The sequence below is a fragment of the Agelaius phoeniceus genome, chromosome 1, assembly GCF_051311805.1.
Source record: "Agelaius phoeniceus isolate bAgePho1 chromosome 1, bAgePho1.hap1, whole genome shotgun sequence".
Lineage (NCBI taxonomy): Eukaryota > Metazoa > Chordata > Aves > Passeriformes > Icteridae > Agelaius > Agelaius phoeniceus.
In genome coordinates this window covers 132,975,421-133,002,029 of record NC_135265.1, presented here as the reverse complement: position 1 = coordinate 133,002,029, position 26,609 = coordinate 132,975,421, and the positions used below count along the sequence as shown (strand labels likewise).

At 40.7% G+C, this 26,609-nt stretch overlaps 1 protein-coding gene across 4 annotated transcripts; it reads left to right on the top strand.

The window, feature by feature from the left end:
• The first annotated feature begins 7,484 nt into the window (after positions 1-7,484).
• NDUFAF6 (NADH:ubiquinone oxidoreductase complex assembly factor 6) lies at positions 7,485-25,126 on the top strand. 4 transcript variants are annotated; one of them, XM_077187776.1, is made up of 10 exons: positions 7,526-7,662; positions 8,583-8,707; positions 11,073-11,176; positions 12,076-12,198; positions 14,204-14,260; positions 15,866-15,968; positions 18,514-18,647; positions 20,359-20,460; positions 24,407-24,463; positions 24,972-25,126. In XM_077187776.1, the coding sequence occupies exons 3-10, from the start codon at positions 11,156-11,158 to the stop codon at positions 25,098-25,100; spliced, it is 726 nt and encodes a 241-aa protein (XP_077043891.1). In that variant the 5' UTR covers positions 7,526-7,662; positions 8,583-8,707; positions 11,073-11,155; the 3' UTR covers positions 25,101-25,126. The 4 variants fall into 4 exon arrangements, with proteins under 4 accessions (XP_054490811.2, XP_054490802.1, XP_077043891.1 ...); XM_054634836.2 differs by lacking the exon at positions 8,583-8,707 and having other exon boundaries at positions 7,485-7,662; positions 11,073-11,172; XM_054634827.2 differs by lacking the exon at positions 8,583-8,707 and having other exon boundaries at positions 7,522-7,662.
• The last annotated feature ends 1,483 nt before the right edge of the window (positions 25,127-26,609 follow it).

Below are 26,609 nucleotides of genomic sequence, written 5' to 3'. Positions count from 1 at the left end.
AAATGTGGGGAAGTGAAAAGCAGGGCAGTAGCTAGGCACCTCATTCTTTCCAGCAAATGCTGTACTCTGCTAGTTACTATGGCTGGCTGATAAGGAACACTTTTGAGAGTGATTGTTTCTACTTACCACTGCAAATTTCAGTATCAAAATTCCTATGTATACTTGTGCTCTGAAGCCTTCTGCAGAAGATCCTCCTGGCTTCTGCCCAAATGTGTCCCCTCTCCTAGGCCCCCTGGATCTGACAAATTACTTTGTCCAAGCAGAGCTGAGAGGGATTCTCTTTGAGACTAAGAACTATAAGAATGCATCTGTAAGAATGCTCTGTAAGAATGCTCATGTGGATGGTTGAAAGAGTAGGATCCCACTGTGAGATGGAGCAGAACAATGTGACAGGGTGGAAGCACTCTGTGTAACCTCTGAGGAACCAGGCTGAGTTTCAGAAGGGGATGTTTCAGAATTTACACCTGAGATAGACTAGGCAGGAAGCAATTTGACTGGACAGTAGGCCCAGGTTGTTGATCTGAGGAGCTGGAACTGCCCAAGTTTTTGTCAGAAAAAATACTTAAGACACCCAAGATCCTGGTTCTGCATGTGGCATTATCTTGGTACAGCTGGCTGCCACAGGACCTCTGGCACATCAGCATCCCTTACTCACCTCAGGAACCAGGTCCAGGAAACCTCATATTCCCTCAGCAACCATTTAAAAATGAATACAAATAGAACAAATGCTGTCTCAGGAGCCTAGGCATGTCTCTTTACATTGTATTCTGCAGTACTGTCCCTACAGTTGTTCCTTATGGCCTACATGGTATAAAATTGTCAGATCATTTAAGGGTGTTTTAGTTGGGTTAGCAACCCTGCACCCTTGCACAATTGGTTTCAAAAAGAAACTTTTCAAAAAGAAGCTTGCAGGATTTGGGGCAGTCTCCTGCTAAGCAGCTGACTCTACAGCCTGTTCTCACTGGGACTGCCAACACCTGCCATGAGGGTCTGGGATGTACACAGGAGAGAGGAGGAGAGGCTAGTTTCATATCAGGGGTGGGGAAGGAGACTGCCACTGGGACAGAGAGCAAAAGTCAAGATGCAATGAATCTGTTTGTGTCCTTGCAGCTCTACAAGTTTTGAACATGTTGCTGCCAGTCATTGGTTACAGGTGAGCTTTTCAAAGCATTGTCTTATCCCTGGAAACTGGCACACTGCCTGGTCTGCAACATCCTAGGAGTGTCTTTTCTGCACAGAAAGTTTTCTCTGAGCCCTTTTACAAGCTGTTACAAGGGCCTTGGAGGCAGCAAGGGTGCATTGGTTGCTGTAGCACTGCCAGCAAACCTGTAATGTTTTGCCCAGCTGCCTGGCAGCACACCCAACCCTGAAAGAGTTTGGAGCCTGGTTAAAGTTCTTGGACAGGTCAGGGGTTAGGCTGAACTGACCATAATAAAAATGGATCCCCTCAGGCCACCAGTTTTTAAGCAGCAGAAGACATCAGAAGTTCCTGGCTTGTGTCTGGTAGAATGTATCCAAATGCCAAAACATGCTGTCATCTTGGACTCTGCCAGGGTAACCAGTTTATGAATTATCCTTGCTGACTAACAAGGCTTGTGCAGATCAGGTGAGGGATCCTTCCTAGCTCTTGCAGACACAGACCCCATATGACAAGCAACCAAAGGAATGTGGGTCCTAATCCTGTCCCTTCTTTTGGTGAAATGGCATTAGGTAAATTCCCTTGCAGGTCACTCCTGATGCCAAGTTCTACCCTTTACCTCATTCTAACACACAAAAGTAACAAGCCCCAGCATGCCTGCACAGGGAGCACAAGGCAGAAGAACAGTAGAAGAGGGAGCCACAGCAAATGCTGCTGGTCTCATCTGCCTCAGTTAGCAAAGCTGGACACAGGCCTGGAGAATCTTTCCCAAATGGGACAGCTCTCATACCACCCTGTATCCCCATTAATATGCAGTAGTGATGTGCCCTGTGCACCAAAAAGGCCCTTAGATGTGAACACTAAAGATGCAAGTCAGTTAAAATGACCTGGCCTAGGACCATGAATGGTCACCTCTCTCAGGGATGACCATTGCAGACAGTACAGACAGTACATGTGTAGCCACAGGAACTCAATGACAGGACTTCAGAAGCCCGGCTGCCAACTTTGTGCTTTAATTACTCAATAATGGTCCCTTCTGTATTTATATGTTCCTAAAAAAGAAAACATAGGGAAGTATGGAGACCTCAGTAGAACATGATAAGGTTCTGGAACAAGTTGTTCTCTTTACTGTTGTTGCCTTGCCCAAATGCCTGAGGCCTCTCTCACCATCCTGTATCTGCTGTCACTTCTTTCCAGGTTTGTCAGGGATAAGTCCTAGTGATGCAGTTTCTCATTACTCACCTTCCCTCCTTCTGAATGCTAGTCTGGCTAGTGCTAGAGGTCCAAGCAAAGAAATATAAACAAAAGCAGTGTACACAACAATTAGACCTGCTTTCAACACAACAGACACAACATTTAGGTCAATTTATCTTCTGGTGAAGAAACATTCACTTAGTGAAATCATTGTTATATTTGCAGTTGACCTCATCTGCATGCCCCAAACAAGTTTGCACACCCTCAGCTTCCTCTCTTTCTTTCTTTCTTTCTTTCTCTCATCTCCCTCCCAACAACTTCACAAGAATTTCAAAGAAAAGGCTGGCAACTTGTTGAAAGAACACAAAGACCCTGTCCTTGCTAGCCAGAGAGAAAGTGCTGCTACCTGTCTGTCAAGAACTTGTGGCTTTTCAGTTTGCATATTTCTTGCTAACAGTGTTTATCCAGGTAGCACAGATGGGGCATATCATTTGGCAAGCTTACCCCTAAGCTTTTTACAACAAGGATGATAACAGGTGCAAGATAAGGGATACAGACAAAACCAGGAGTTCATTACAAATGCATTTGCATCCAAAGCAGCAGTAGAAGGACTTGGCTTTCATTTATCTTAAAAGCACACACTTTGTGAATTCCATTCAAATATTCACTGTATTTGCATTTGATACTGTGTGTCACCCAGACAAACAACATGGAACCAAACTGTGTTTGTGTGGGCTTACACTCCTGTGCAAGGGTGGCCAAGTAAGTAATCTCTTCTCATGGCAATAGGGAAGTTTTACCATGGATGCTGAAAAACTAGAGACAGAATTCCAAGGAGAGTACATTGTCCCCCAGAGAACAGGATTTTTGAAGGAACTTGTTAGATTAATAGCAAAGGCTTCTTAAGGTCTTATTTTGATCCCAAAGTTGAAGTTGGACAGTTATGATGCACTAAAGACTTGAAAACTTGGCCTCAAGTTCTGCATTCATGTGTTTGTGAGTTCAAAGAATGTGGCACAGCTATGGAGAGGTTCCTGATCAGAAACAGTCAGTAATCTACAGCAAGGAGAGGGATGAAGCTGATTAGCTGAAGCTATTCCTTATTCTGAACTACTTTCTGTAGAAGTCCTATTTTAATCTACCGTCTGAAAAGAGATGAGACTAACCTATCAAAAGATAGGTATCAAAAAGTTGCATAAGACACTGTTTCACTCACAAGTCTGCATGCAGTCAGAATCTGAAGTAATTGGAAGTTGGTAACATCTGGCTTTTTCTTGATGGTGCATGTAAAGTGTGTTGATAGATCCATCTGTTTCATGGGAGTGTACCTGAATCCCAGGTAAAACCCCAGGAGGCTTGGGAATATCAGATGTGCAGCCATTCCCACTGAGTGCAGTGGTATATGCCCATGGCTGGCAAAGGTGCCAGGGGATAAGGAAAAATTGCTGTTTCCTTCCCCTCTGCAGGACAGTTGCTGCAGCCCAGTCCTGCAGCACAAAGCCGAGGAAGCTCGCAGTGGTTCTCACTCTCCGTAAATCACTGAGACCTTTGTCTCCCACTGCTGTTAGCATGCCACCTTGTACAACCCCATTTGTGCTTGAAACTGGGAAGTGAAAAAGCACAATAAAAACAAGAAAAAAACAAAGGTTTACCAGCAATTCACCTACAGAGAAATGTACCAAAAATTAAAAATGCAGCAGCAAACAAAGATGAAACCCTTTCACTGCAATGTCCTTTGGGACAGCTTTTCATCTACTTCCTAATTAAAGACTGAGATGTTCAAAACATGAAAAATGGGGAAAATGTGTTTTAAAGTGGCTCAGTATTTATTACCACACACATGAATGTATTATTCTTTGACCAGGACTTAAATGACTGCCATTAAACTAATTTTCTTAGTGTTCTCCTTAAACAAAGATTTTGGTTGAATACTTTTAGTAGTTCAGGTAACAATAACTGCATATGCCTGTTCCCTGTAGCATGGAACTAGACAGGAAACACTATCGTTAGCACACACAGATTTCTCCTTAACTCTGATATTGGAATTAAGCCAGGATTATTCAGAAAGTGAGAGAGAGGGAGAATATATCCTTGGCCATGTGAGTATGGAGAACTGTCAGATCACTTTCTGCTCTTGTTGCTAGAGATGAGGGATCCCAGTGACTGTCCCCCACATCCCAGTTAACTCCCAAGCCTCCAGTCCCTGGATATGCTGGGGGAGATCTCTCTCCTCCCTGCTCTGTTCTCCTCAGCATGGAGACTTTTGTGTCTACATTAGTAGATGTAGACTCTCTAAACTTCAGCCTCTGTCTGGCCAATGGGACAGCTGAGGGCTCTTTTCCATTTCTCTGTTGACAAATTGAATCTGGATCTTCTTATAACAAGGGTGGGCTATAACTGATCAGTATTTCCTTGACACAGAACTTGGGGTTTTTTCCCAGAAATGCCAGTTTAGAGTAATAACTGAACTACCTCCGCCCAAACCAGCCATTGCCATCGCTAGCACTGCTGCCCAAGGATTTCAGAGTTTTGTCTGAGGAGTCAATGGGACAAAATATTCACCAAGAAGTACACATCAGAGAGGTGGTCACCTTTCAGCTTCTGAGAAATATTGAAAAAGGTGATGGAATGTGCTTTTTAACACAGTTAGATAATGAAAAGTAAGTTTGGAGATGACTCTTACAAAGCTTCAATCCTTTGCCAAATCCTTACTCCCACTGAGCGGGTGGCACAAAAAGCTAACTTACTAGAATCTATACAGTCTTGAGGAAGATTTTCAATAATTACACATGACACTTAAAATATTTGTTTAAAGAAAAAAGAAGTACTTTAATAAGAACAGTAAAGGTACAGAACAGTAAGAAACAAATGACCAAGAACAAGGTCAGGATTAATATTTTATATAAACATCTGGTTTATTCCTTTCTTACTATGAGTTTAAATCAGTTTAGCACCCTTTTTGTTCAGAGACTAAAAAAAGTTAGTATTTTATAAGATTTATTTATAATACCCTTGAGGTTTAGAGTATGTTTATGTAACCCTTCAGCCAGGAATTGGCAGCAGCTGAAAGAGCTGGATTCGTTTATCTAGGGGTTCTCCCTGAAAACTTAAACAACAGCAGTTTCAGCCTCCACCCAAAGCTAAATGACCTTCTTTGGGTGCCCTGACAAACAATAAATCCTGCTCAAGGCATAGCAAGGGTTTAAAACAAGGTTCAGAGTTTCAAGACAGAGAGAACTTTAGACATGAGAAAAAGGGAAGAAGAAAGGCTCAGAGTAAGCCCACAAGGGCCATTAATCAATAAAATAAATAATGTTAAAGTGTGATCCCTAACCTCCTTCTCTTCCTCGTCTCTGTGACACAGAATAAAGGCTTGCTCTGATTTCCAAATAGATGCCTTGTCCCTTGAACATCTCTGCCCACTCAAAACTCTCCCTGTATTTGCTGCATGGCTTCACTTTGCAGCTGAGCTAATGAACATATGTATTACTGCCCACAGCCCAGGAGAGCCCACCCTCTCCCCAGCCCACAGCCCCTTGCCCAGCTGACCATGCAGTGAACTAACTGAAGGCACCAAACAGGCAGAAAAAGAACTCATGAAAAATGAAAGTGAGCAGTGGATGTGTCTCTGCTGGTTTAATTCCCTGTGCCATAAAATGAAGATCAAAATTGGCACCAAGGAAGAGGATGGCATGGCTGTGGATAGAAAGAAGAGCCAGACTGCTTTTGTGCCTCTTCTTGCAAGAGCTAGATTGAGCTAGTTACTAATAGGTTGGGCTGGTGTAGTTTGAAGATGAAACTGCTGTTAAGCATAGTGCCATTTTTGTATGGCTCTGCAGTCTTATCCTCATATAGGCCAAACTTTGAGGAAGCTGTTCTGTCCATGACTACATGGCTAACAGAGCCATTCTGTCTCTAGTTAAAGTCCAGCCAGCCTGTATGGTGAGGAGGAAAGTCCTGCCAGCTAAGAGGAGGAAATAGGGCTTGTGCTGCAAAGCTTAAACACATTTTACCAAGGATGTGGCCCTGGGGCTAGTTTTGTTACCTGGGCAGAACTGCCTTTCTGCCTCACACAGCACACCTGTGGCTTTTCCCAGTCCCACAGCCACTCCTATGCCACACTGACCAAAACAGGGAGGTTTTACAATTCAGCCTCCTTGACTTTTTTGGGCACCAGGTTTAAAAACTTAATCACAGAATAAATTAGGTGTGACAAACCCCTGAGATCATCGAGCCCAGTCTGACCAAACACCACATCAACTAGATCAAGGCACTAAGTGCCATGTCCAGTCTTTCCTTAAATATCTCCATGGACAGTGACTCAACCACTTCTCTGGGCATCCCATTTCAATGTCTAATCATTCTTTCTGTGAAGAAATTATTCCTAATGTGCAACCTAAACGTCCTCTCTCACAGCTTATGCCAACTTCCTCTTGTTGTGTCACTTGTCACCTGGGAGGCCAGCCCCACCTGGCTACAACCTCCTCTCAGGCACTTGCATAGAGCATTAAGGTCCCCCCGAGTTTTTTCTTCAGGCTAAACACCTTCAGTTCGCTCAGCTGCTCCTCATCAGACTTGCGCTCCAGACCCTTCACCAGCCCTGCTGCCCTTCTCTGGACATGCTCCAGCTCCTCAATGTCCTTCTTGTAGTGAGGGGCCCAGAACTGGACACAGCTCTCGAGGTGCGGCCTCACCAGTGCCGAATACTCTCACTGCCCTGGTCCTGCTGGCCACACCAAGGCTGATGGATGCCAGGATGCCATTGGCCTTCTTGGCCATCTGGACACACGCTGGCTCATGTTCAGCCAGCTGCCGATTAACACCCCGATGTCCTTTTCCGCTGGGCCTTTTGCAGCCACGATGCCGGAGGAGCGGAGGGATTCGGCTCGGGAGGCGCTGGACACTGAGGCGCTGCCGGCCTGTGCCGGGCGCCATTCGCAGCGTAAACAGCGCCGCGCGCCCCCACAGCGTCCCGGCCAAGGGCGCCCCCCGCCGGCCCCGTGCGCCCCCCGCCGGCCCCCGTGCGCCCCCCGCCGGCCCCCGTGCGCCCCCTGCCGGCGGCCCCCGTGCGCCCCCCGCCGGCCCCCGTGCGCCCCCCGCCGCCGGCCCCCGTGCGCCCCCTGCCGGCGGCCCGTGCGCGGCGCGGCGCGGGGCGGGGCCAGGGCCATGGCGGGCAGCATGGCGGGCAGCATGGCGCGGGCAGCGCTGCGGCGTGGTGGGATCGGCCGCCGCCTTGCGCGGCCGCCGGCGCTCGGCGGGAGGGCGGCGGCGGCGGGCTGGAGCGGCCCGGCGGCCGGAGGAGCGGTGCAGTACTGCGCCGAGCTGGTGCGGTGAGTGCCCACCGCGGGGGGCTGCAGGCGCGGGGGTGCGCGCTCCGCAGAGCGGGGCGGTGAGTCCGGCCTGGAAAGGCTCGGCAGCGCTTCCCAGCCGACGGGAACCCTGACGACTTCCCGGAAAGGATGGCTGGGATTGCCCAGGCCGCCCTCGGGCTCTCCGGGCCCCGAAAATAGCCCATGTGGCCGGCGGCGGTGGGCAGCGGGACCGCGCCGCGTCGGGAGCATTGAAACCCAGCGCATTTTTAGGCCGCGTGGATGATGCACACAGAATCACTGATTGGTCTGTGTTGGAAGGGACCTTCGGAGATACCCAACCCCCGCGCAGGCAGGGTCACCTAGAGCAGGTTACACGGGAACGTGTCCAGGTGGGTGTTGAATGTGTCCAGAGAGGGCCGCTCCCCCACCGTCCTGGGCAGCCTCCCACGGCAGTACCCTCCCCCTCTGTGGCTGCGTTTCTTCAGAAGAACGGAACGTTCTTGTTCCCTTGTATCGGTGTTCTGGAGAGCGAAATCACCGAAGTGGGTGTTTAAAAACATTGGCAGTTTTCAAATCTTGGCTACTGAGAAATAGCCATGCTTGCTGAGCGCTCCCTGGAAAAACGGGATAAAGCAGAGGACATCTGACCGCTGGAACAGCTCAGTACCTTCTCTGTCGTAAACGCAAGAGGAGGCCTATGTTTCCAAAACATCCTTTTTTTTTTTTGTCAAACCCAAAATGCTCCAAGAGGAGCAGAGTGCAGTCAGATACTTCCAGGTCAGGTCACTTTTCCGTCTTGGACTCTGGGCTGTAAACAATGTGTAGGGCCCCTTGGCTGCTTTGGAGTTGCCAGGAATTCAGTTCTTTGTAAAGTAAGATGTTAACCAAGTTTCTCAGTAAAGACCTAGGTAACTTCTCTTTGGATACTGTTTTTCCAGATGATTGACAAAAGCTGGGAGAAGGTTTCCATGTGTGCATAGAAAGAGTGGAACAGGATTATCTTCTCCAAACTGGTGCTTGTAAAAAGACAGAAAGATGTGTGTGGTCTGCAGTAATGTTTGAGGTAGGAAAACTAAGGGAAAGAAATGGGACAATCTTAAGTGTTCAGTGCAGCAGCCAGAAGCTGACCTGTACAGATGTAACAGAATGCACAGCCACATTGCATTGTTCATGATTTTCAGAATACAGCTTTCTTTTCCTAGTTATTCTACCCAGGATTCATTTCCCTGATACTCAGGAGACCAGAGGCTGTGTGTACAGCCAATATACAGGTAAAGTTAAACTCTGCAGGTGAAATGTTTCCAGTAACAAGCAATTATGAACAGAATAGTTAGGTTCCAATGAGATGGTTGAATTAAAACTTTTTTATATGTATTTTTGTTAAATGATAAAAGGACTAATTAGAAAAATACACAAGCATTCAAAATAGTAAAATGAAAAGTGGTTATGCTTTTGGCATTATTTAATTGAAGCTGCTGTTCCCAGTAGTTCAACTATTGCATGGAAATAATAACTATAAAAAATAAGTGGAAGGGATTATTCAAACAGTAACAAAACACTTGGGGCTATGCAAGTGTCAGCAACTCCCTAGTGCTGAATTTGAGTCTCCAACACATGAGGAAGTACAACTGAGTTGTGCTTTAATAATGTATATTTGTTTTTGGAATATGGAAGATGCCCTTTCTCTTTGGTCCTCCTTTTTCTTTAAACAACTAAATTCACTTCAAGCTATTTGACTAAAAAAATGTTTTCCTTATAGATATGTTTTATGTCTCTTACTGTCAGGGATCCCTGGTCTCAAAGACAAGCTTGTGGGGATCGATAGCTTTATTACACATTCATTATATAGCAAGTCCAGTTATGACCAATACTAATTTTTCTTGTGGCTGTGGGTTCATATATAAGCTTGTACTTATTTGAAAAACCTCAACTTATTTATCAAAAAATTCAATACCTGACTTAGGGTCGTTCCTTCCTTTCTACATTCCTTACACTCATACATGAAGAAGGTTGGGGTGGAACGTGATCTACAGCATTATCAATTTTATTTTACTGAGGCTTAATGGATTTGATGCACTAAATTTTTGAGCTTGGAATAATTGAAAAAAAAAGCAACCAAAACCCCACCATATCAACAGCATTACCAGAAGGAAGACAATTTTCTCTAATGTGTTGCTCTGTACTTTGTGTAACATATTTCTTTGTTTCCTTTTTGAAAGAAGAGGCGGTTCTGTGTTGTGTGAACAACACAGACAGACTGGAACTAGGAAAATATGGCTATAAACCATGCAGCTCCATCTAGGGTGGACAATACTGGTATTTCTACAATAAGTCTTGAAAAAAATACTAGGCTTTGAGCTGATAATATTTTTCAAAAAGTATCCTAACTGAGGGAGATTTAACGTATCTGTTCTGTAATATGGTGTCCTTTAAAGCCTACTACAGCTCAAAAATGTAAATATTTTTGGTTGATATTTGTGTATTTGCATCGAGGTCTAAAAGAGTCTGACAACAGTTGTGGAAACAAAGCATTTGCTAGTTTTCAGCTGCTGTGTATTGTAGGGTTAAGCATCTGTTAAACTTCACTTCCTTTTTGTTTGATGCTAAAAGTAGCAACCCTAATAATCCTTGGGTTTAGTTTGGCTTTCTATTTTAAGATCATATTCAAAAGAAATATGGGTACATGCAAGAACAGCAAACTTAATGAAAATGAGCGCATGTGTTTTCCTTGACAACCTGCTTCTCCACCCTTCAGGCCAAACTTGGGAGTTCATCTTGTTCTAAGGAAGAATCAGGTTTCAGGCTTATCAGAAAGTACACAAAAATGTTGTTCAAGACAAGCAGTTTAGCTTTTCAGAGGTGGTCAGGTGTTTTTGTTAGCTGGAGTGATTTTGCAGTTCACGGTTCTGAGCACTGTGTTTTTAATTTTGTGGCACACCCGCGTGGCCAAACGAAGGCACATCACTCTGGGTTGGCAAGGAGTTACCTGCAGCAAAACTGCCAACTCCCTGAGGTTTTATGCTTTGAATATAGTTGCCAGTAAACAAAAACTTAATGGTTAAGCAAGCACTCTTCTGCCAAGCTCCAAAGAACAGTCTTTTAAAGAAATGTGGTTTCGTGTTTGGAACAGAAATCTGCAAGTCGGACAATCTGGATTCTATTTGCAGTTCTGCCACAGCCTTGCTCCATGCCTTTAGCCAGATATCTTGAGATGTGGAATTCAGAGGTGCACTGAGAGTTCAAGCTGCCTGCACTCTCTCTTGGAGTTGGTCTTACTTTAAAACAAGCCTAAAAGTTGCTACTTTTGCAAAGTCAGAGTTTTGAGCTATAACTTACTGTGACTCTTTCAGGAGTTCAGTGCTAAGGAATAGCACATCCAGTTGACTTAGAGCTATAAATAACAAATGTGCATTTTGATTCTTTTATAGGAAGCGTGACTATGAAGGGTTTCTGTGTTCTCTGCTGCTGCCTGTGGAGTCTCGAACCTCTGCTTTTGCCTTGAGAGCCTTCAATGTGGAACTGGCTCAGGCAGGTATTAAAATACATTTGTGAAATCTGGAAATTCAAAATAAGAATTTTGATACTCTAAGTTACACTTGTAAGTACTCTTTCTGTAGTCAGTGGTGTTTTGCCAAGGTTAACTTTTATACAGTCAAGGGTCATGAATAAATAGTGCAGTACAAACCTCCAGTTTTGAATGGCCCATGGAAATTACCCAGCCTCCCCTATTACTTTGTTTATGTGTATAATTTTAATGACCTTTTCTTTATGCATTTTAAAATCAAGTTATAGCAAACAGGCAGGGGTTCTTGATACTGTTATGTGATTGCATCTAAATCCTGGCTTCATGTGCAGTTAATGGGTAAAGTGCAGCTAAATCCTAGCTGTAAAAGGTTGCTCAAAAAATAGGATGCTAAAATCAGGACCAAGCCTTTGTTGGCAGAAGCAAGGTGATGAAAAGGCTGCAGGAGGGAAGTTTGTAGTTAGAGAGTTGTGGGAGAGGAGTGGCTGCAGTCTCTCTGATTTGCAAGGTGCCCAGAAACTGCCAGTGCAACCAGGAAGGCTGGCAGTGCTTGCCAGAAGGGAGTGATCCAGGAAATGAGCTGACCAGGCAAAATCCCTGAGCAGCTTCTGTAGGCTGTGCTTCTGGCAACCCATGGTGTGCTGTCACCTTTGCATTTATTCCTTCAGGGAGGAAAGCTAAAGTGAGGGTTACCCAGCACTTAATCTCTGTTGGTTTTAAATCAGGTTGTGGTGAAGATTTCGCATTTACTCTGTGCAGTGTTCCTAAGCTTTATGAGGAATAAATGTCAATTCAGAACTGAGCTCTTTCTCTGCTGAGTTTGACTGTGTCCTATGTCTGTCTTTTCAGCATAGATAGACCAAGTGTGTTAGAGACACTGAATTTCACTCCAGATGTCTCCTTTCCAGATTAAAGACTCCATAACTCAGAAGACGACAGGTTTGATGCGGATGCAGTTCTGGAGGGACGCTGTGGAGGACATATACAGCAATAACCCACCACATCAGCCCGTTGCTACAGAGCTGTGGAGGGTAAAATACACCTTTCTTATCCTAAAATCTGCTTTAATATTACTGTAGGAAGTAATGTCAGTGTTTTGTGTGTGCTGTGCGGCATCTGTTCTAACTGACAACACTGTTTCCAGCACAGATCCAGAACACAGCGCCATAAAAGTGCTGTGAGGAAAATTAACTCTATCCCAGCCTAAACCAGTACAGTATTCAGATAGAAGTTACTCTGATTCTGTGGTACCAATTGCAACTCTCTCCAGTTGCTAAGACTGCCAGACATACTCCCTTCTCACAAAACAGAAAATTGGTTTAGAAGTGGAAGAAGAATGGTCTTTGGTGAGATTTCACCTGAGGTATGATTCCTATAAAGGAAGACCAATATAATACATTCCAAACAAAACTGTTTGGAATAAGATGATGAAAAATTATTCAGAAAGTATTTTTAGGAGCTCTGATAGCTCTAAGCACTGCAGAGCACTGGAGTGAACTAACAATTCAATGTGACTTGGTAACTTTTGCAGTCAAGATGGGATTTTATTTCCTTATTTCAGCAAATACCCCAAGATGACCTGTTTGAAGCCCATAACTTCACAAATATGCAAGAATGTCATTGCAATTCTTAGAAAAAAGGATTTGGAAAGACACCTGAACTCAGAGGTATTGCAGAGCTGTTAATAGAATTAACATGTCTTTGCACACCATATTCTATGTATATTCCATTGTTGCTGTTGAGTTTATATGAGGACAATGTGATTTTCCAGAATAAATTTAAGTTATGATGCTTAAACATGTTCCTGAAGTTTTGTATATCCTAGAATACTTGCATGTAGGTTCCAAATTTTTATACACCAGTAAAGTAGACAAGTAGCCTTTAATAGTATTTCTAGAATTATTAATAGCTCACCTCTTGGTGACTTTAATATAAACTTACACAGCAACTGTATGATGCGTGATCTTTTCTGTCTATTTTGAACATATGAAAAGTGAGACTTAATTCTCTTAATTCATTTCCGTGGAAGAAGCCAATTTTTCAAACTTCTGAGAAATGAGGGCCCATGTGTTTGAATGAAGTAATGGATGTAATGTACAAATGAGGTAATTGGTCCTTTAAGTCTTGACCTGTTAGTATTCCAAGGATTTAATTTACAAAATGATATGTGAGGTGAACAAGTGAGACTAAAAAACAATATTTATAGTTATAACTTAAAATTTTCCTTTTGATATACCAAGTACTGTCTCAAGCAGAATATATAGAATCTAGAAGATCTGGTCTTGTAAAACCTTGAAAAATATTTACTAATATGATGGATGTAAAGAAGTTGAAAGTGAGCAATGAGGACTAAACCATGAGAAATCTGCTCCCTAAATTTTGTTTATAGATGTTTTCACATGTGATTGTAGCCTTTCTGAAAATGTGTTCTGAAAAATTCAAAGTGTGGAATTAAGAGGATTGAAGGTAAGTTGATAGAATGAAATGGTGCAGGAAGGAAGTCAAATATAAGACAAGAACAAAAAGAAGAATGTGTGAATATAGATGCTGTGCATTATTTCTTTAAACAATCCCATATTAATTGTATTGTTTTGTTAGCATTCTGTCTTTACAGTACATGTTGGTATGTTGTGCTGACACTTTCTTGAGAATTTACAGGGGAAATATTTTTATTGCTAGACTCTGGAGAAAACTCTGTTCTTTTTGGAAAGTGAACATAGTTATCTGCAAATATTTTGTGGGAACATATGACTCCAAGAATAAATTAATTTCATAAACATTTTTAAAGAAATGCTTTTAGTTTGCTGGCATGATGTCTGGTATTTCATTTTCTGGGTGCAGCAACTTGTTGTAAATGCCAGTTGAAAATTTTTGTATTTGAAGAAGATTCTCATTTTCCACTGACTTGCCACTTTGATTTAACCCAGTGAATACAATTCTTGTATTAAATACCTAAAATGTATTTCAGCCTTCAGAATGCACTACTACCATCACTTTGTATACATTGACCAGGAGGTTTTATTTTATAATTTTCAGGCTGTCAAGAGGCATAACTTGACTAAAATGTGGTTCATGAAGATCATAGATGAAAGAGTAAGTATTTACCCTTCAGAGACTGATTCTGGCTTTAGTCATATTTGGGTTTTCTTTTCCTTATTTTTATAGGTTTGCGTGTAAAAAAAAACTTATGTAATTTTCCAGACAGTAGTATTTCTCTTTAAAAATCATACTGCTACATTTTAAAAAATTCTCTCTTGATGGTACTCTTCATAGTTTCTGTTCTTTCTGCAAAAATGGCTAATAGAATAATTTGTTTATTTTTTGTCTTAAATTGATGTAGTTTGTGAATTCATGTGGATATAAAATCTCAAAATTTAAATGACCTATCTGAACCCTTCTGCCACACTTTCCTGCTACTCCTTATCATGGCTGTGGAGTTTTTTCTAAGCAGTGGTGTAAACTGGAGCATTCAAATCACATGAAGTTTAAAATAGCCACCTTTTTTCTTGGGAAAAACAAGGTTAAGAACATCACTGGTACAGTGATGTTGCTACAAACTCTGACACAAGGACAAGAATGAAAAGCAGAGTGCAGGAATCTCCTAAGCTAATTTTGCTGCTAAAGTAAGTGTCTCATGAAGCTATAAATTGAATAAGTTGATGGTCAGGTACTTGCAGAGGGTCATTGCTATGAAAGACTTCAGACTTTGTTAATGTTAAGACTTTTTTAGTCTTTAGAGTGGTATATTTTAAGCATAGAAACTGCTAGGACAGGAGGAATGCTGGAGGATGTTACAGTTTTGGGTGTATTTTATTATTTTGGATGTATTATTTGTTAGCACCACTAAGTTGTTCAGAGGGCTGGAACACTTCTCCTGTGTCTAGGCTGAGAGATTGGGGGCTGTTGATTCTGGGGAAGAGAAGGCTCTAGGGAGACCTTAAAGCGCCTTCCAGTACCTGGAAGGGGCTTACAAGAGCTGGAGAGGGACTTTTGATAAGGGAATGTAGTGATAGGACAAGAGAGAATGGCCTTGAGATGAAGAAGGGTAGGTTTAGATTAGATCTGAGAAAGAGGTTGTTTACTGTGGGGATGGTGAGACACTGGAACAGGTTGCCCAAAGAGGTTGTGGGCTCTTTATGAGGTGTTCAGGGGTTGGGTGGACCTCTGAGCAACCTGGTCTGGTAGAAGGTTTCCATGTCCATGGCAGAGAACTTTGAGCTACATGATATTTGAAGTCCCTTCCAACCCAAACCACTCTATGATTCTATGAATCTATGGGTTTTTACATGACTTTAACGCTTCTGTGCGTTTCATAGATTTATTTTATGTTTTTAAAAAATACAGTCCTGTTTATCTAAATTTCTCTCTGCTTCAGATGCAAATTAAATATTGACAACCCTATAATGTAAGAATACCATATGATGTTTTGGTTTTGCTGTTTCCTTTTTTATGGAGAATTCTGATTTCATATTGCAGAAAGTTGTATTTGCTCCTTGACTGCAGTTGAGCATAGTTATTTGTTAGGCTTGCTATAAGCTTTAATGAGTGCTCCTATCTGACTTTATACTCTCTCTCAGTCTCTCAATTTTGTCCTTTTTTCTTTTTGGTGGTGCATTGGATTGACATGGCTGTAGTAATAAGCCTGTACAAACAGCAGTTTTGTTTGCATTCTACTGAAGCTCCGTGTTTATGTTCCAGGAAAAGAATTTGGATGATCGGCCATACCGTAACATCCAGGAGCTGGAAACATACGCTGAGAACACTCAGAGTGCTCTCTTGTACCTCACCTTGGAAACACTGGGTAGGTGTTTTCCCCTTTCTAGGTTTTGCTGACGACTCATTAGTGCAAGTACAATATTTACTGATATTTCAAAAAGCCTTTTCTTTTCCTACTGGAGTTTAATTTCAATAAAAGCTGTCCTAGGTAGAATTTCAGATATCTTTTGAATGCTGAACTATAAATGTGGAATTGTACTGCAGCTGTCCTAGAACTCTACTTTCCTTGGAAGCTGCTCAGTGCAGAGCTCATTGAAGTGCAGTTTCCTACTGTTCTTTGTTGCTTGGTTTTCTCTGTTCTTGCTGCTCCTACAGCATGTGGAAAATTCAGCTCTTCACTGTGTTTCAACTATCCTACTTGTCAGAATACAAAGTGCTGTAGTACCCTGCAGCTGTTCTATATTGCAGTGATGGACACTGATTGTCTTGAAACAGCCAACTTCCCAACCGATAAACTTCCTTTGGTGATGTTGTAAATTTGGGTCTGAATCCTCCCCTCTTCCTAGAAGTAGGTTAACTATTAATAATTGAAGAGCTAGAAAAAAATGCAACAAAATGATCCCTGTGATCAAGAGCTACTGTCTGTGTCATGTCTAATGTAAGAACCACAGATTGGGAAAGAACTATTCATTTGTAGTGAAGAAAAGGGTAATTTTCATTTAGGTATCTCTTGCATTATGGAAGTATCTGCAGTATGAGCTTGGATGTAAAAAAAAAGTGAAAAAAACCCCAAGTTATTATTAATATTATTAATATTGTTATTATTATTATTTAGTGTTTAGTATTGTAGTAGCAGTATTTTCCTCTTGCTTGTCAGACTAATCTGATGAAAGGCAAATACTGATGTTAAAAGTTAAAAAAAAATAGAAAAAGGAGAAGTAAAAAGAGAGATGGTGAGTACATTCTTCTTTGAAAGAATTGAGGAACTTATTTCTTAACATCTCATGTTTGCTTTGTCAGTAGGAAGTCAGTGAAATGTTGCAAATATCTTTCTGAATCTTTTATTGAAGAAATGTAGGACCATGAGAAATGCCAGTGTCTTCCATTCTGAGAAATCCTGAATAAGTTCAGTCATGCTTGGATCACTCACTCCTTATACAAATCAGATAAAACTGTTTTTGAAAATCTGTATGGAGAGTCTGGATATTTTAAGTCTTCTATTGTCATATTTAACGTCTCTTAAATATACAAATGTAACAAAATACCTAAGCAAAAGTCTCCTCCATTGCATATTAAACAGTTAACTTTTGTCAATTTTCCCCACAAACTGAGAAACTAATCAAATATAGCCCCTTTCTTGGTTGCCCATCAGCAGTATTTTCTAGACTAGGTGGACCTGGTTTCATTCAGGTCATGTTTGCTAAATTTCTTGTGCTTTTTAGACTCCTTATTCCTGACCAGTCTCCTGTTGCATCTCTCCCAGTGTGTACTCTCCCAGTACTAGTGCTGTTATATTCTTGCTGATTTCAGGTTATTTCTTTTGTCAAGCTTATTTTGGCTGGTAATCCTGTCATCAGAAGTCCTGGTACTTCCTCTCAACTCCTGTAATTTAAAAATACTAATATTTGTGCTCTCTAACTAATTACTTAAGTAGTTAGTAAATAATATCCATTGATTCCTCCAAGCCACACTTTGCTTTCTGCTGCCATTGCTAAAATCAGTCCCTGTAGTGTGGGTATAGTCACTCTTTCACAGAGGATTCTGAGACCCACTGAAGACCCAGACAGGCTTCTGCAGTGAATCTGGAACCCCCGGTGTTATTTCCAGATGTCAGTTAGGCTCATTGATCTGTAATTGCTGTATCCTCATTGCTTTCTTTGTAGAATGCTGCTTCTGTTAAGAGTTTTTATAAATTTTAATTCAAATTTTCATTTTATCCCAGCTCAGTTTTATAATCAGTCTAAGCCAAGCTTGTATGATCTTGCCATGAAGAGCAATGGTGCTGCTCTGCCCCACTCACCTTCCTGTTTCAGTTCTCACAGTTTATGTGACTGTGCAGTAACTAACATTAGTTTTCTGTTGTTTTGTTGATCTGATTCAGTTTGCCTCATTGCTCCTGACAGCACAGGGGAAGGGGCAGAGATACGGGTTTGGGGGATGAAGCATAGGATCATTGCTCTTTGACTTCACTACACTGATGAATCAGCTGCAGCTAATCATGAAACCACACTGAAAGCATTAATGCTTGTCAGAAATCTCACACTTGAATGACTTTTTCTGGCAGGAAAAGCAGTTCTTGGAATACTGTTATCCTGGGAGAGGATATGCCAATGAAAGTGAGTTTGTGTACCAGTGTGTTATATCTGAATAGGTGCTGCTCTGCTAAGTACACCCTTTGCAGATACTGCAACAAGAGGCATCTTGCTCCTGAATGTAGAAATGAATGAATTTTCCTGCTGTTTTGCACCTCTGAGTTGAGATCTCAAGGCAGTTTATGCACATGAACAGTTCTATCATGGACCAATGAATGTAGCTTTCCTAAAGTATGACTGTGATACACATCAGAGAAGACCATACCCCTCAACAGGCCTGACTGCATGTTTCTAAACATATTGTTTCTGCAATTTTAGGTGTGAGGGACATCCATGCTGACCATGCAGCCAGTCACATTGGGAAAGCACAAGGCATAGTTACCTGTTTAAGAGCAACTCCTTATCACTGTACAAGACAAAAGGTCTTTCTTCCCATGGACATTTGTATGTTGGTAAGAGAAGCAAATAGTCTGGAATTGAACAGTGTAGTTTTTCTGTCTCTGTTTCTCAAGGCTAGGTATGAGATCATAATTTATTATGCCAGAAATAAATGGTATGTTTTTTCTTTATTTTTACTCATTCTTCTGTGTCCTGCTAATTGTCACAGCTTTATATCTTTTGGGAAGTGAGAGGAGTGATCTTCAAGAAACTTCAAGAAATTCTAGATTTCCCTTAGGGGTTTGTTTGTTATTATTAAATGTATTAATATTTTAGGTTAAAGGATTTTTTTCCAATAATGTATAAAAATGCATGTACAGAATGGGTCCTGGGAGTTTGTGTTTTGGAGTTGGGTATGGGTTTTTTCCTGTTCCACATTTTACAGTTATAGGCCTATATTCCATACATTTCTAGGAGATGGTATAGCCCTCCAATTTAAACTGTACATCAGATTTGCACTGGAATTTAGCAGATCTTTCAGTTTAGGTAAAATGAGATTAAATCTCAGAATTTTTCAATAATGTTCCATGGTTTAATCTGTAGGCATCTCAGCTATTAGTCCTTCATTTCCAGTCTTTATTTTTAAATGCTAATGCTGTTCTTTTTCAACTTTAACAAAATTTACACAATTCTGGTGATGCCTAAGGTGGTTGTGTTAGTATTTTCTGAATATAATTTTAATACAGTTAAAAATTTGGATTGGAAGTCTAGTAATGTAGGTAGCTGCAAAAAATGATGAAATGATTTTAAGGTACTAATATAGGTCAGATACTAAGGATACTAATATAGGTCAGGGTTATAAGACCACAGAAAGGAATTGCCCTCTCCTTTCAGCCCTTCTGGGACTGCATGTTATGGGAGGCCTTCCAAGTTTTCAGCTTTTCAAACATAGCCTGAAAATTCAGTCATTCCTTGCCATGGAAGGTATTCTGCAGTAAAAAACTGTAAAAACTGTAAAAACAGCTTGTATCCCTTCTGTGCAGACAATCTTGTAACCATTTCAGCTGTTGGCAAGAGCTGTGGAGTTCTCCTGAGTCTGTACCTCCTGGGAATCCTTTCTGCCCACCTTCATGCAGCTCTCACATGCCTCAGTGTGGTTGAGAGGAGTGGGCAACTGGTGCCATTCTGCATATGCCATATCCTGTCTTAACATTGGTCACGATAGTCAGAGAATAAGTTTGGAGTTGGCTTTGTGGCTCTTTTCTGGTGGTTCTGGGGTTGGTTGGTTTTCGGAGATGCTTTTTTGGATGTTTTGTTGGTTGGTTTGTTGGTTGTTGGTTTTTTGTGAGCCTGGGATGTTCACACCAATCCCAAGACTGAAAAGCTGGCATGGCTTCTGTGGTAGCTGTTACTGGCTTTCTTCTGCTGAATACTGATTCTTGGATTATGGTTATAAAAATTTGGTATCTAAACTGATCTAAATCCTCCAAACTTTGAAATCTGACTTTGTTATCTTACTTTTTAGGAAAAAGTTTTAGGAAACAAACTTGTGCAGAGAGTCTGTACCAACTGTTCTCTTTGTTTTCTTGATTTTTTTTTTCAAGTGACTGACCAAAAGAAAGGGAATTAAAAAATGAGAGAGCAGTGGTAGAACATTTAGGCTGTTTTGGTCTTTAGTCCTTAGCTTCATTGCTGGGACAGGTTTTTGAGAAGCAAAAATGGAAACTTGATATTTTTAGAGGGTTTTTTCTCTTTTTTGATTTTGGTTTTCCTCCCTATGTCTAGCATGGAGTTTCACAAGAGGATTTCATAAGAGGCAAGCAAGAGAAAAATGTGAGAGATGTAATTTATGACATCGCCAGCCAGGCCCATATTCATCTAGAACATGTGAGATTCCTTTCCTTTTATTTATCTAAATAAACATAACTGATGCTAGTCTTCACAAAGCATTTGTTGTTAGAAGACTTAAAGCTGCATACTTAATTTCAAATATTTTGCCCTTTTTTATTTTGAGAGTTTACATTAAAAAAATCCTACCACATTAAAGATTCAAACATTACAACTATTTCTGTATGAATATTATCTTTATGTACAGGAGACCGTGTACTCACAGCCAGGTCCAATTTCATATATATAAATGCTGCCTAAAAGAATTATTACTGGAAGAGAAACTAAGCAGACTTTTATAAATGCAGCTATATGCCAGCATGGGATGAGCACCATAGAAAGAACATCTGCATATGGATTTCACTGTGGAATGGCTGCCAGGAAAACAGAGCATGTTGTCTTTAACTGCTGGTTCGTGTGTGTGTGGGAGGGGGGATTCATTCCCTGACATGACCAGCCATGCCCAAAGCTATGTTGAGAAAGGTGCTTTCTGTTTATTTCTTTTCTGGCATGCAGCCAAGGCAATTATGAAGTCTGTTGGGTTGGAACAGTGGATGATGGGCCCTGAAGAACTGCAGAGTCCTACTCTATTTGTTCTTTCATGCTTTTATTCTAGCTGTATTATGAGATGCTTGCCTAATGCACAGTACAAAAGCAGAAGAATGTTTTATTGGCAATGCTTTGTCTTCTCTAGCTGGAAACCAAAGCCCTACAAAGACTTTCTTATGTCTACAAGTACATGTACACTTTAGGTATTGCACCCAGTGGTTCCAGTCAAGGTAGTCTGGAAAGATAGCACTTCAGTAAAGAAATGCCAGATTTATCTCTGCATTTGCACCATTAATATAATCCTCAATTACAGCATTACCTGTGATCACAGTATCTTATGTAATTGAAATAGGAGAGCCCTTCATCTTTTTTCTGAAAGTCAAATTTGGCATCCCTGGTTTGTTCAGTCAGTGCCTACTGAGCTGATAAATGTTTTTGTTTTATGTTAAGAATGTGTATATGTTATAACAGCCCTCCAGTACCTAAAGTGAGCCTACAAGAAAGCCAGAGAGGGACTTTTTACAAGGGCATTAAGGACAAGGGGAGATGGCTTTAAACTGAACAACAGCAGATTTAGAATAGATGCTCGGAAAAAATTCTTTACTGTGGGGTTAATGGGACACTGGCACAGATTGCCCAGAGAAACTGTGGATGCTCCATCCCTGGAAGTGTCCAAGGGCAGGTTGGATGGAGATTTGAGCAGCCTGGTCTAGTGGGAAGTGTCCCTGCCCGTGGCAGGAGGTTGGAACCAGATGATCCCTTCCAACCCAAAGCATTCTATGATTCTTTGTACCCTTTGGCTTTATTTTTCATCGACTAATTATAATTCACATTTAAGGCATTCCTGTTCATGTTGTTTAACCTGATGTCTCTGTTTTTGTGGTCACGTGTCCAAGAAAACTGTTTATTCCATTTAGAAGCAGGGAACAGAGACAAGGTACAACATCAAAACTGTCAATTATCTTTGTTCAAGCTGAAATATTTTGATTTTTTTTTTGTTCTCCACCCTTCAACTCATAATGTACAATGCATAAAACCCGTTGCCTTTTGGCTAAGAAAAATGCCAAATGCATGGCCTGAAATGCCTCATATCAAGGATGGACGACATGGAAAATAAGTAATGTGTATTTATGGTCCACATGTTTAAATTTGGTTGCTGGTATTGTATGAAAACTTTGGGATAGAAGCAGAAAAAGAATTTGGTTCTTCAGAACCTTTCAGGTAATTTGATAATTCATAGTGCATTGGTTCCCTAGTTCCCAACATGAACCTACCAACTTCTGAAGAGAACAGGCCTCCTTTCTTCCCACTTCATTCCTAGAGCCCTGCCCATGTTATGCACTGGGAGAGTCCTGTGGAAAGTATGCAGTGTGATCATGTAATTGGAGACTAAAGAGAAAAGTACAAATACAAAGAAACTAGATTAGGGCAGCATTAGCATTTTATTCAACTGAATGTTCATCCTGGCACTCCTCCCATTTTCTTTCCCCTTTGTATGTTTTTTAATGGGTGAATTATATCACCTTAATTAAATTTTTTTAAAAATTCCTCTCTGAATATTTTTTTCTAGTTTCCCATCATCAGTGAATTGTTGACAGTGCAGGAACTGTAGAGTGTTCAAACCACTTGAACTGGCCATAGCTGGCAGCAGTTACAGAATATTGGCCTCCTTCATAATCACATGGTCTCTGTTAATGCAAGGACAAGGATACTTTCTGCCTAATGGATGAAATGGGCTTTTGCTAGCAGCATTTGCTGGGTATTTCAGGACCTTAGGTAAATCTAATGGGTTGGTGCCTTTAAACGCATCTGTTCTGCTGTATAAAATCACCATTTTGTTTTGCCTGAGGGTCTTCACAGCCACTTATCCTTAGTTTTAGTTGGGATTACAGGGTATGGTAATGTTCAAACCTGCAGAGAGGTTTCAGCTATCTCAGCATTTGTTACACAAACCATGTATTTTAGAGGATGAGAGTAGCAATTACCACCCCTGTTTCACAGCCAGAAGACACCTAAATCTGAAATGCTGAATGGAGTCTCAGCCATGTTACATGAAGCATATTGTAGTAGCGTGGCCCTTAATCTTGAGAAAAAACTTTCTGGAGTATGTTCAGGTCTTCCTGACACTGCAGCTGCAGACCAGCAGGTGGCAAAATATGATAATGAAGATTGCAGTTTTCCTTAGGAATTGTGTGTTTTATCAGCATAAAAGCATATAAGGAAATGCTCTGTCAGTCCCCCAAAGTGTTCCCCTTGAAAGCCTACAAATACATTTACACATTCTTCTCCCTCTTTCTCTTCAGCACCCCTTCCCCAATTCCTCTGGTGAAAAAGGGTCTCCCTTTTGGCTTTCTGCATTTGTCTCTGTTGTCCTACATCATTATGGGACTCAGTTTATCACGGGAGATAAAATGCTTTCTGAATTACATGTGACCCATTCTGGGTTGAGAAGGTCAAACAAGACTACTTTATTTTTTCATCTTGCAATTAATAATAGAAGGGCAGAGCATTAGATCAGGGAAAAACATTTTTCTATTTTAGAAATACATATACACACACACGGGTGTTATTATAGCTCAAAATTTTAAAATAATTTGTCTTCTGAAAAGATTGATAATTTTTTCCTCCTAAAGTTTCAGGCTCATTTTCTCAGTTGTCTGGAAAGGTCCATGAAAAACTAAACTTTACAAACTCACACATTCTTATCAGTATTTATAGAGAGTTAGTTTGTTTTAACCTGTAAGAAAAGGCAAAACAAGAAGGGATTTTGTTTTTATAGACAGGCATTACAGGAAGACTTGTTCAGCTCTGTTAGATGTACTTGAATATGAGTTTAAACTGCAGATTTGATACAGCCATGCTTCAGATTTTTATATGTGGATACTGAGGAACTGAGATCATTTCAATGTCTCAGATACATAACCAAAGCATTTACAGATGGACTCCTGGGACTGATGGCAACATTGAACCAAAAAGATGCACTCAGAAAAATGCATTTCTGTTCTTCCATCATATCTGTCTATTGGGGAAAAAAAAAAAAGTTAAACTGTATGTACTAAACTAGATGCATCTTGGGACTTTGTTGGAACAAGGCATGCTAATTTACCTTGGTTTATAGTATGCAGTCTTGAGGTCTGTCAAATCATGTAAGGATTTTTGCAAGCCTCTGCCAGTATTACATACTTTCGTTTAACTACTTTTGTACACAGCTTTCATGGAATGAAATGTTACAGTTTCAGGATGTCAAAATAAAAAGGGGTAACGCTGGTTATGCAGTGTGTTGCCTCTAAGCATTATATATAGTACTTGATGTTTAATCAGAAATGTTAAATTCTTCTGATAAGTACTTTTTTTTGTGTTTTGTTTTTCCCTTCCACCTTACCCCATTTACTTTTAGGCTAGATCTTTCAGTAAGAAAGTTCCTGTGAAGGCGTATCCTGCTTTTTTCTGTACGGTGGGTGTGATATATGCACTCTTTGAGTGATGGACTTATAACTGTGCTGATGCATTTGTGAAGAGTATTCAAATTAAGCATGGGGAACTGCCACTTCACCTATCTTATTTTGGGAGGATGTAATACTTAAAACTCATAGAAATCATAATATGTCCCTGACTGTAGAACCTTACAGTTTTGATCAACACTTCTAATCCTTCCCTTTTAACTACATCATTCCACCCAAGATGTCTTTACTTGTAGACTGCTGTTCTAATGCAAAAGCCCCAAATCCTGTCTGTTTTCATAATTTGGTGTTTGGTCTACTAAAAGATAATGCTTCTCTTCACAAAACTTGACTTTTTTATATGCTTGGAATGTGATGATTACACTACCATTTAATAGCAAAGGCAAACTGTCGAGCCTTTTTTGCATTTTCTCATTCGGTTTCTTGTATTGCTTTTTAAACTTAATGCCTAATAATTACTTGTGTGCACCATGTGTATTAAGCCTTTTTCTTCTTTTCTAGGTTGCTTTAGATGATTATTTATATAACTTGCGGAAAGTGGACTTCAATATATTTCATCCAAGCTTACAAAAGAAGAGTACATTATTACCATTGTATTTGTATATTAGATCTTGGAAAAAAACATATTAAAGTTTGTTTGGTTATTTTAATATGGATTCAGAGTGCTGAGTTTTTTTCTTTAATGTCTTAGCTTGCTAGAATTGCAAAGTGTCTGACTTCACACTTCTGCAAAATGCTGTTCCAGGGAAACAGCAGATGCACATGAACTGTAGTTCTCAGCTTGCTGGCAGTAGCTAAGTTTCTTCTTGGAATATTAGGCTAATATCTCTTTTTCACTTGTCTGCCAAGTCATATGTCCTTGTCTGAGATTGCTTTTCTTGTCTTTCCTGTAATAACAGCAGTATGACAGAATTCTTGGAGAAATACTGTGCTAATGGATACTTCTGACAGTTCTGATTCTTTGCCGAGGAAAGGAAATAGAAAAAAAGACTGCTGTGTTTGTTCCCAAAAGCAGTTACAGTAAATGCCCTATAAATCAGCTAAGTAGTTCTATTTAGTGCAAGGAGCAGGCTTCCTGCAAGCAGTGGTGATGCTTCAAAGTTGGAAGAATGAGCATGTATATTTGAATGCAAGAAAACTGTCAGGAAAAGCTTTAGCAGAAATTATTTAACTGTGTGTTGAGATGGAGCTTTAGCAGAAATTATTTAACTGTGTGTTGAGCTGGAGCATTGAAGTGACTGTAGGTAGTGGGAGGATAGCTTTGCATCCAAGGAAGAGAGCCCATACGCTAATATGTATGGATCAGCATGGATAAAACAAAATACATCTTTTATCTCTGGTGTTTTCAATCTGCTCTTGGTTTGGCTGTATCTTCCTCCTGGCTTCGTGTCTGTTGTTGCCCACAGCTGTCATTGCAATGTGTTTTTGACTCCCCCTTTGTCCAGTATTCAGCACATCTCTCAGGCCATAATCCTGTGTGGCTTCCCTGAATTCCTTTTCTTTGGTATTGTGGAAACATTCCTGAATGTTTCAGGTAATGTTTTAGTCCTCTCTCTCTTTCTCTCTCTAAAGATACTGGTCTGAGCTTTTTTGTGGGAAATTACTAGTAGCTTTGTACTCAGCATCTCTTAGGATCAAGGTAAGTAAGTATTTCTGTTTGATTTGTTTTATGGTAAAATAATGCTTCCTAACATTCAGATTGATCGAATTGCACAAATCCGGTCATTTGTTCTGCCTTCATCCTAGTTCTAGTAAATAGCTGCTTTTCCTAGAGATTTTATTTCTTAAATCAGGGCAAATCACCCCAGATGCTTGGCTGTGTAACAACATCCTGTATTTTTGTGTAAAATGTTACATAATGAATTTCTGAGAACAAGATTTGTGGCTTTTTCTATAATAAACTGTCAGCATGGTAGAAATCTTAGGAACCTGACATTCAGTTCTTCATTTGGTGATTTTGCTTTACATGTTTTAAGTTGGCTTGTGATACAATCTTGGTTAATCTGCAGTTTTTTATTCCTGAGTAAGACATTTCTCTTTGAATTTGTTCAGCTCAGGATCCTGCTTTCTGTATTACTAGAGGTGGAATAATCAAGGTGATATAAAGCAAAAAGAATCAGTATGTAATGGATTGGGAGC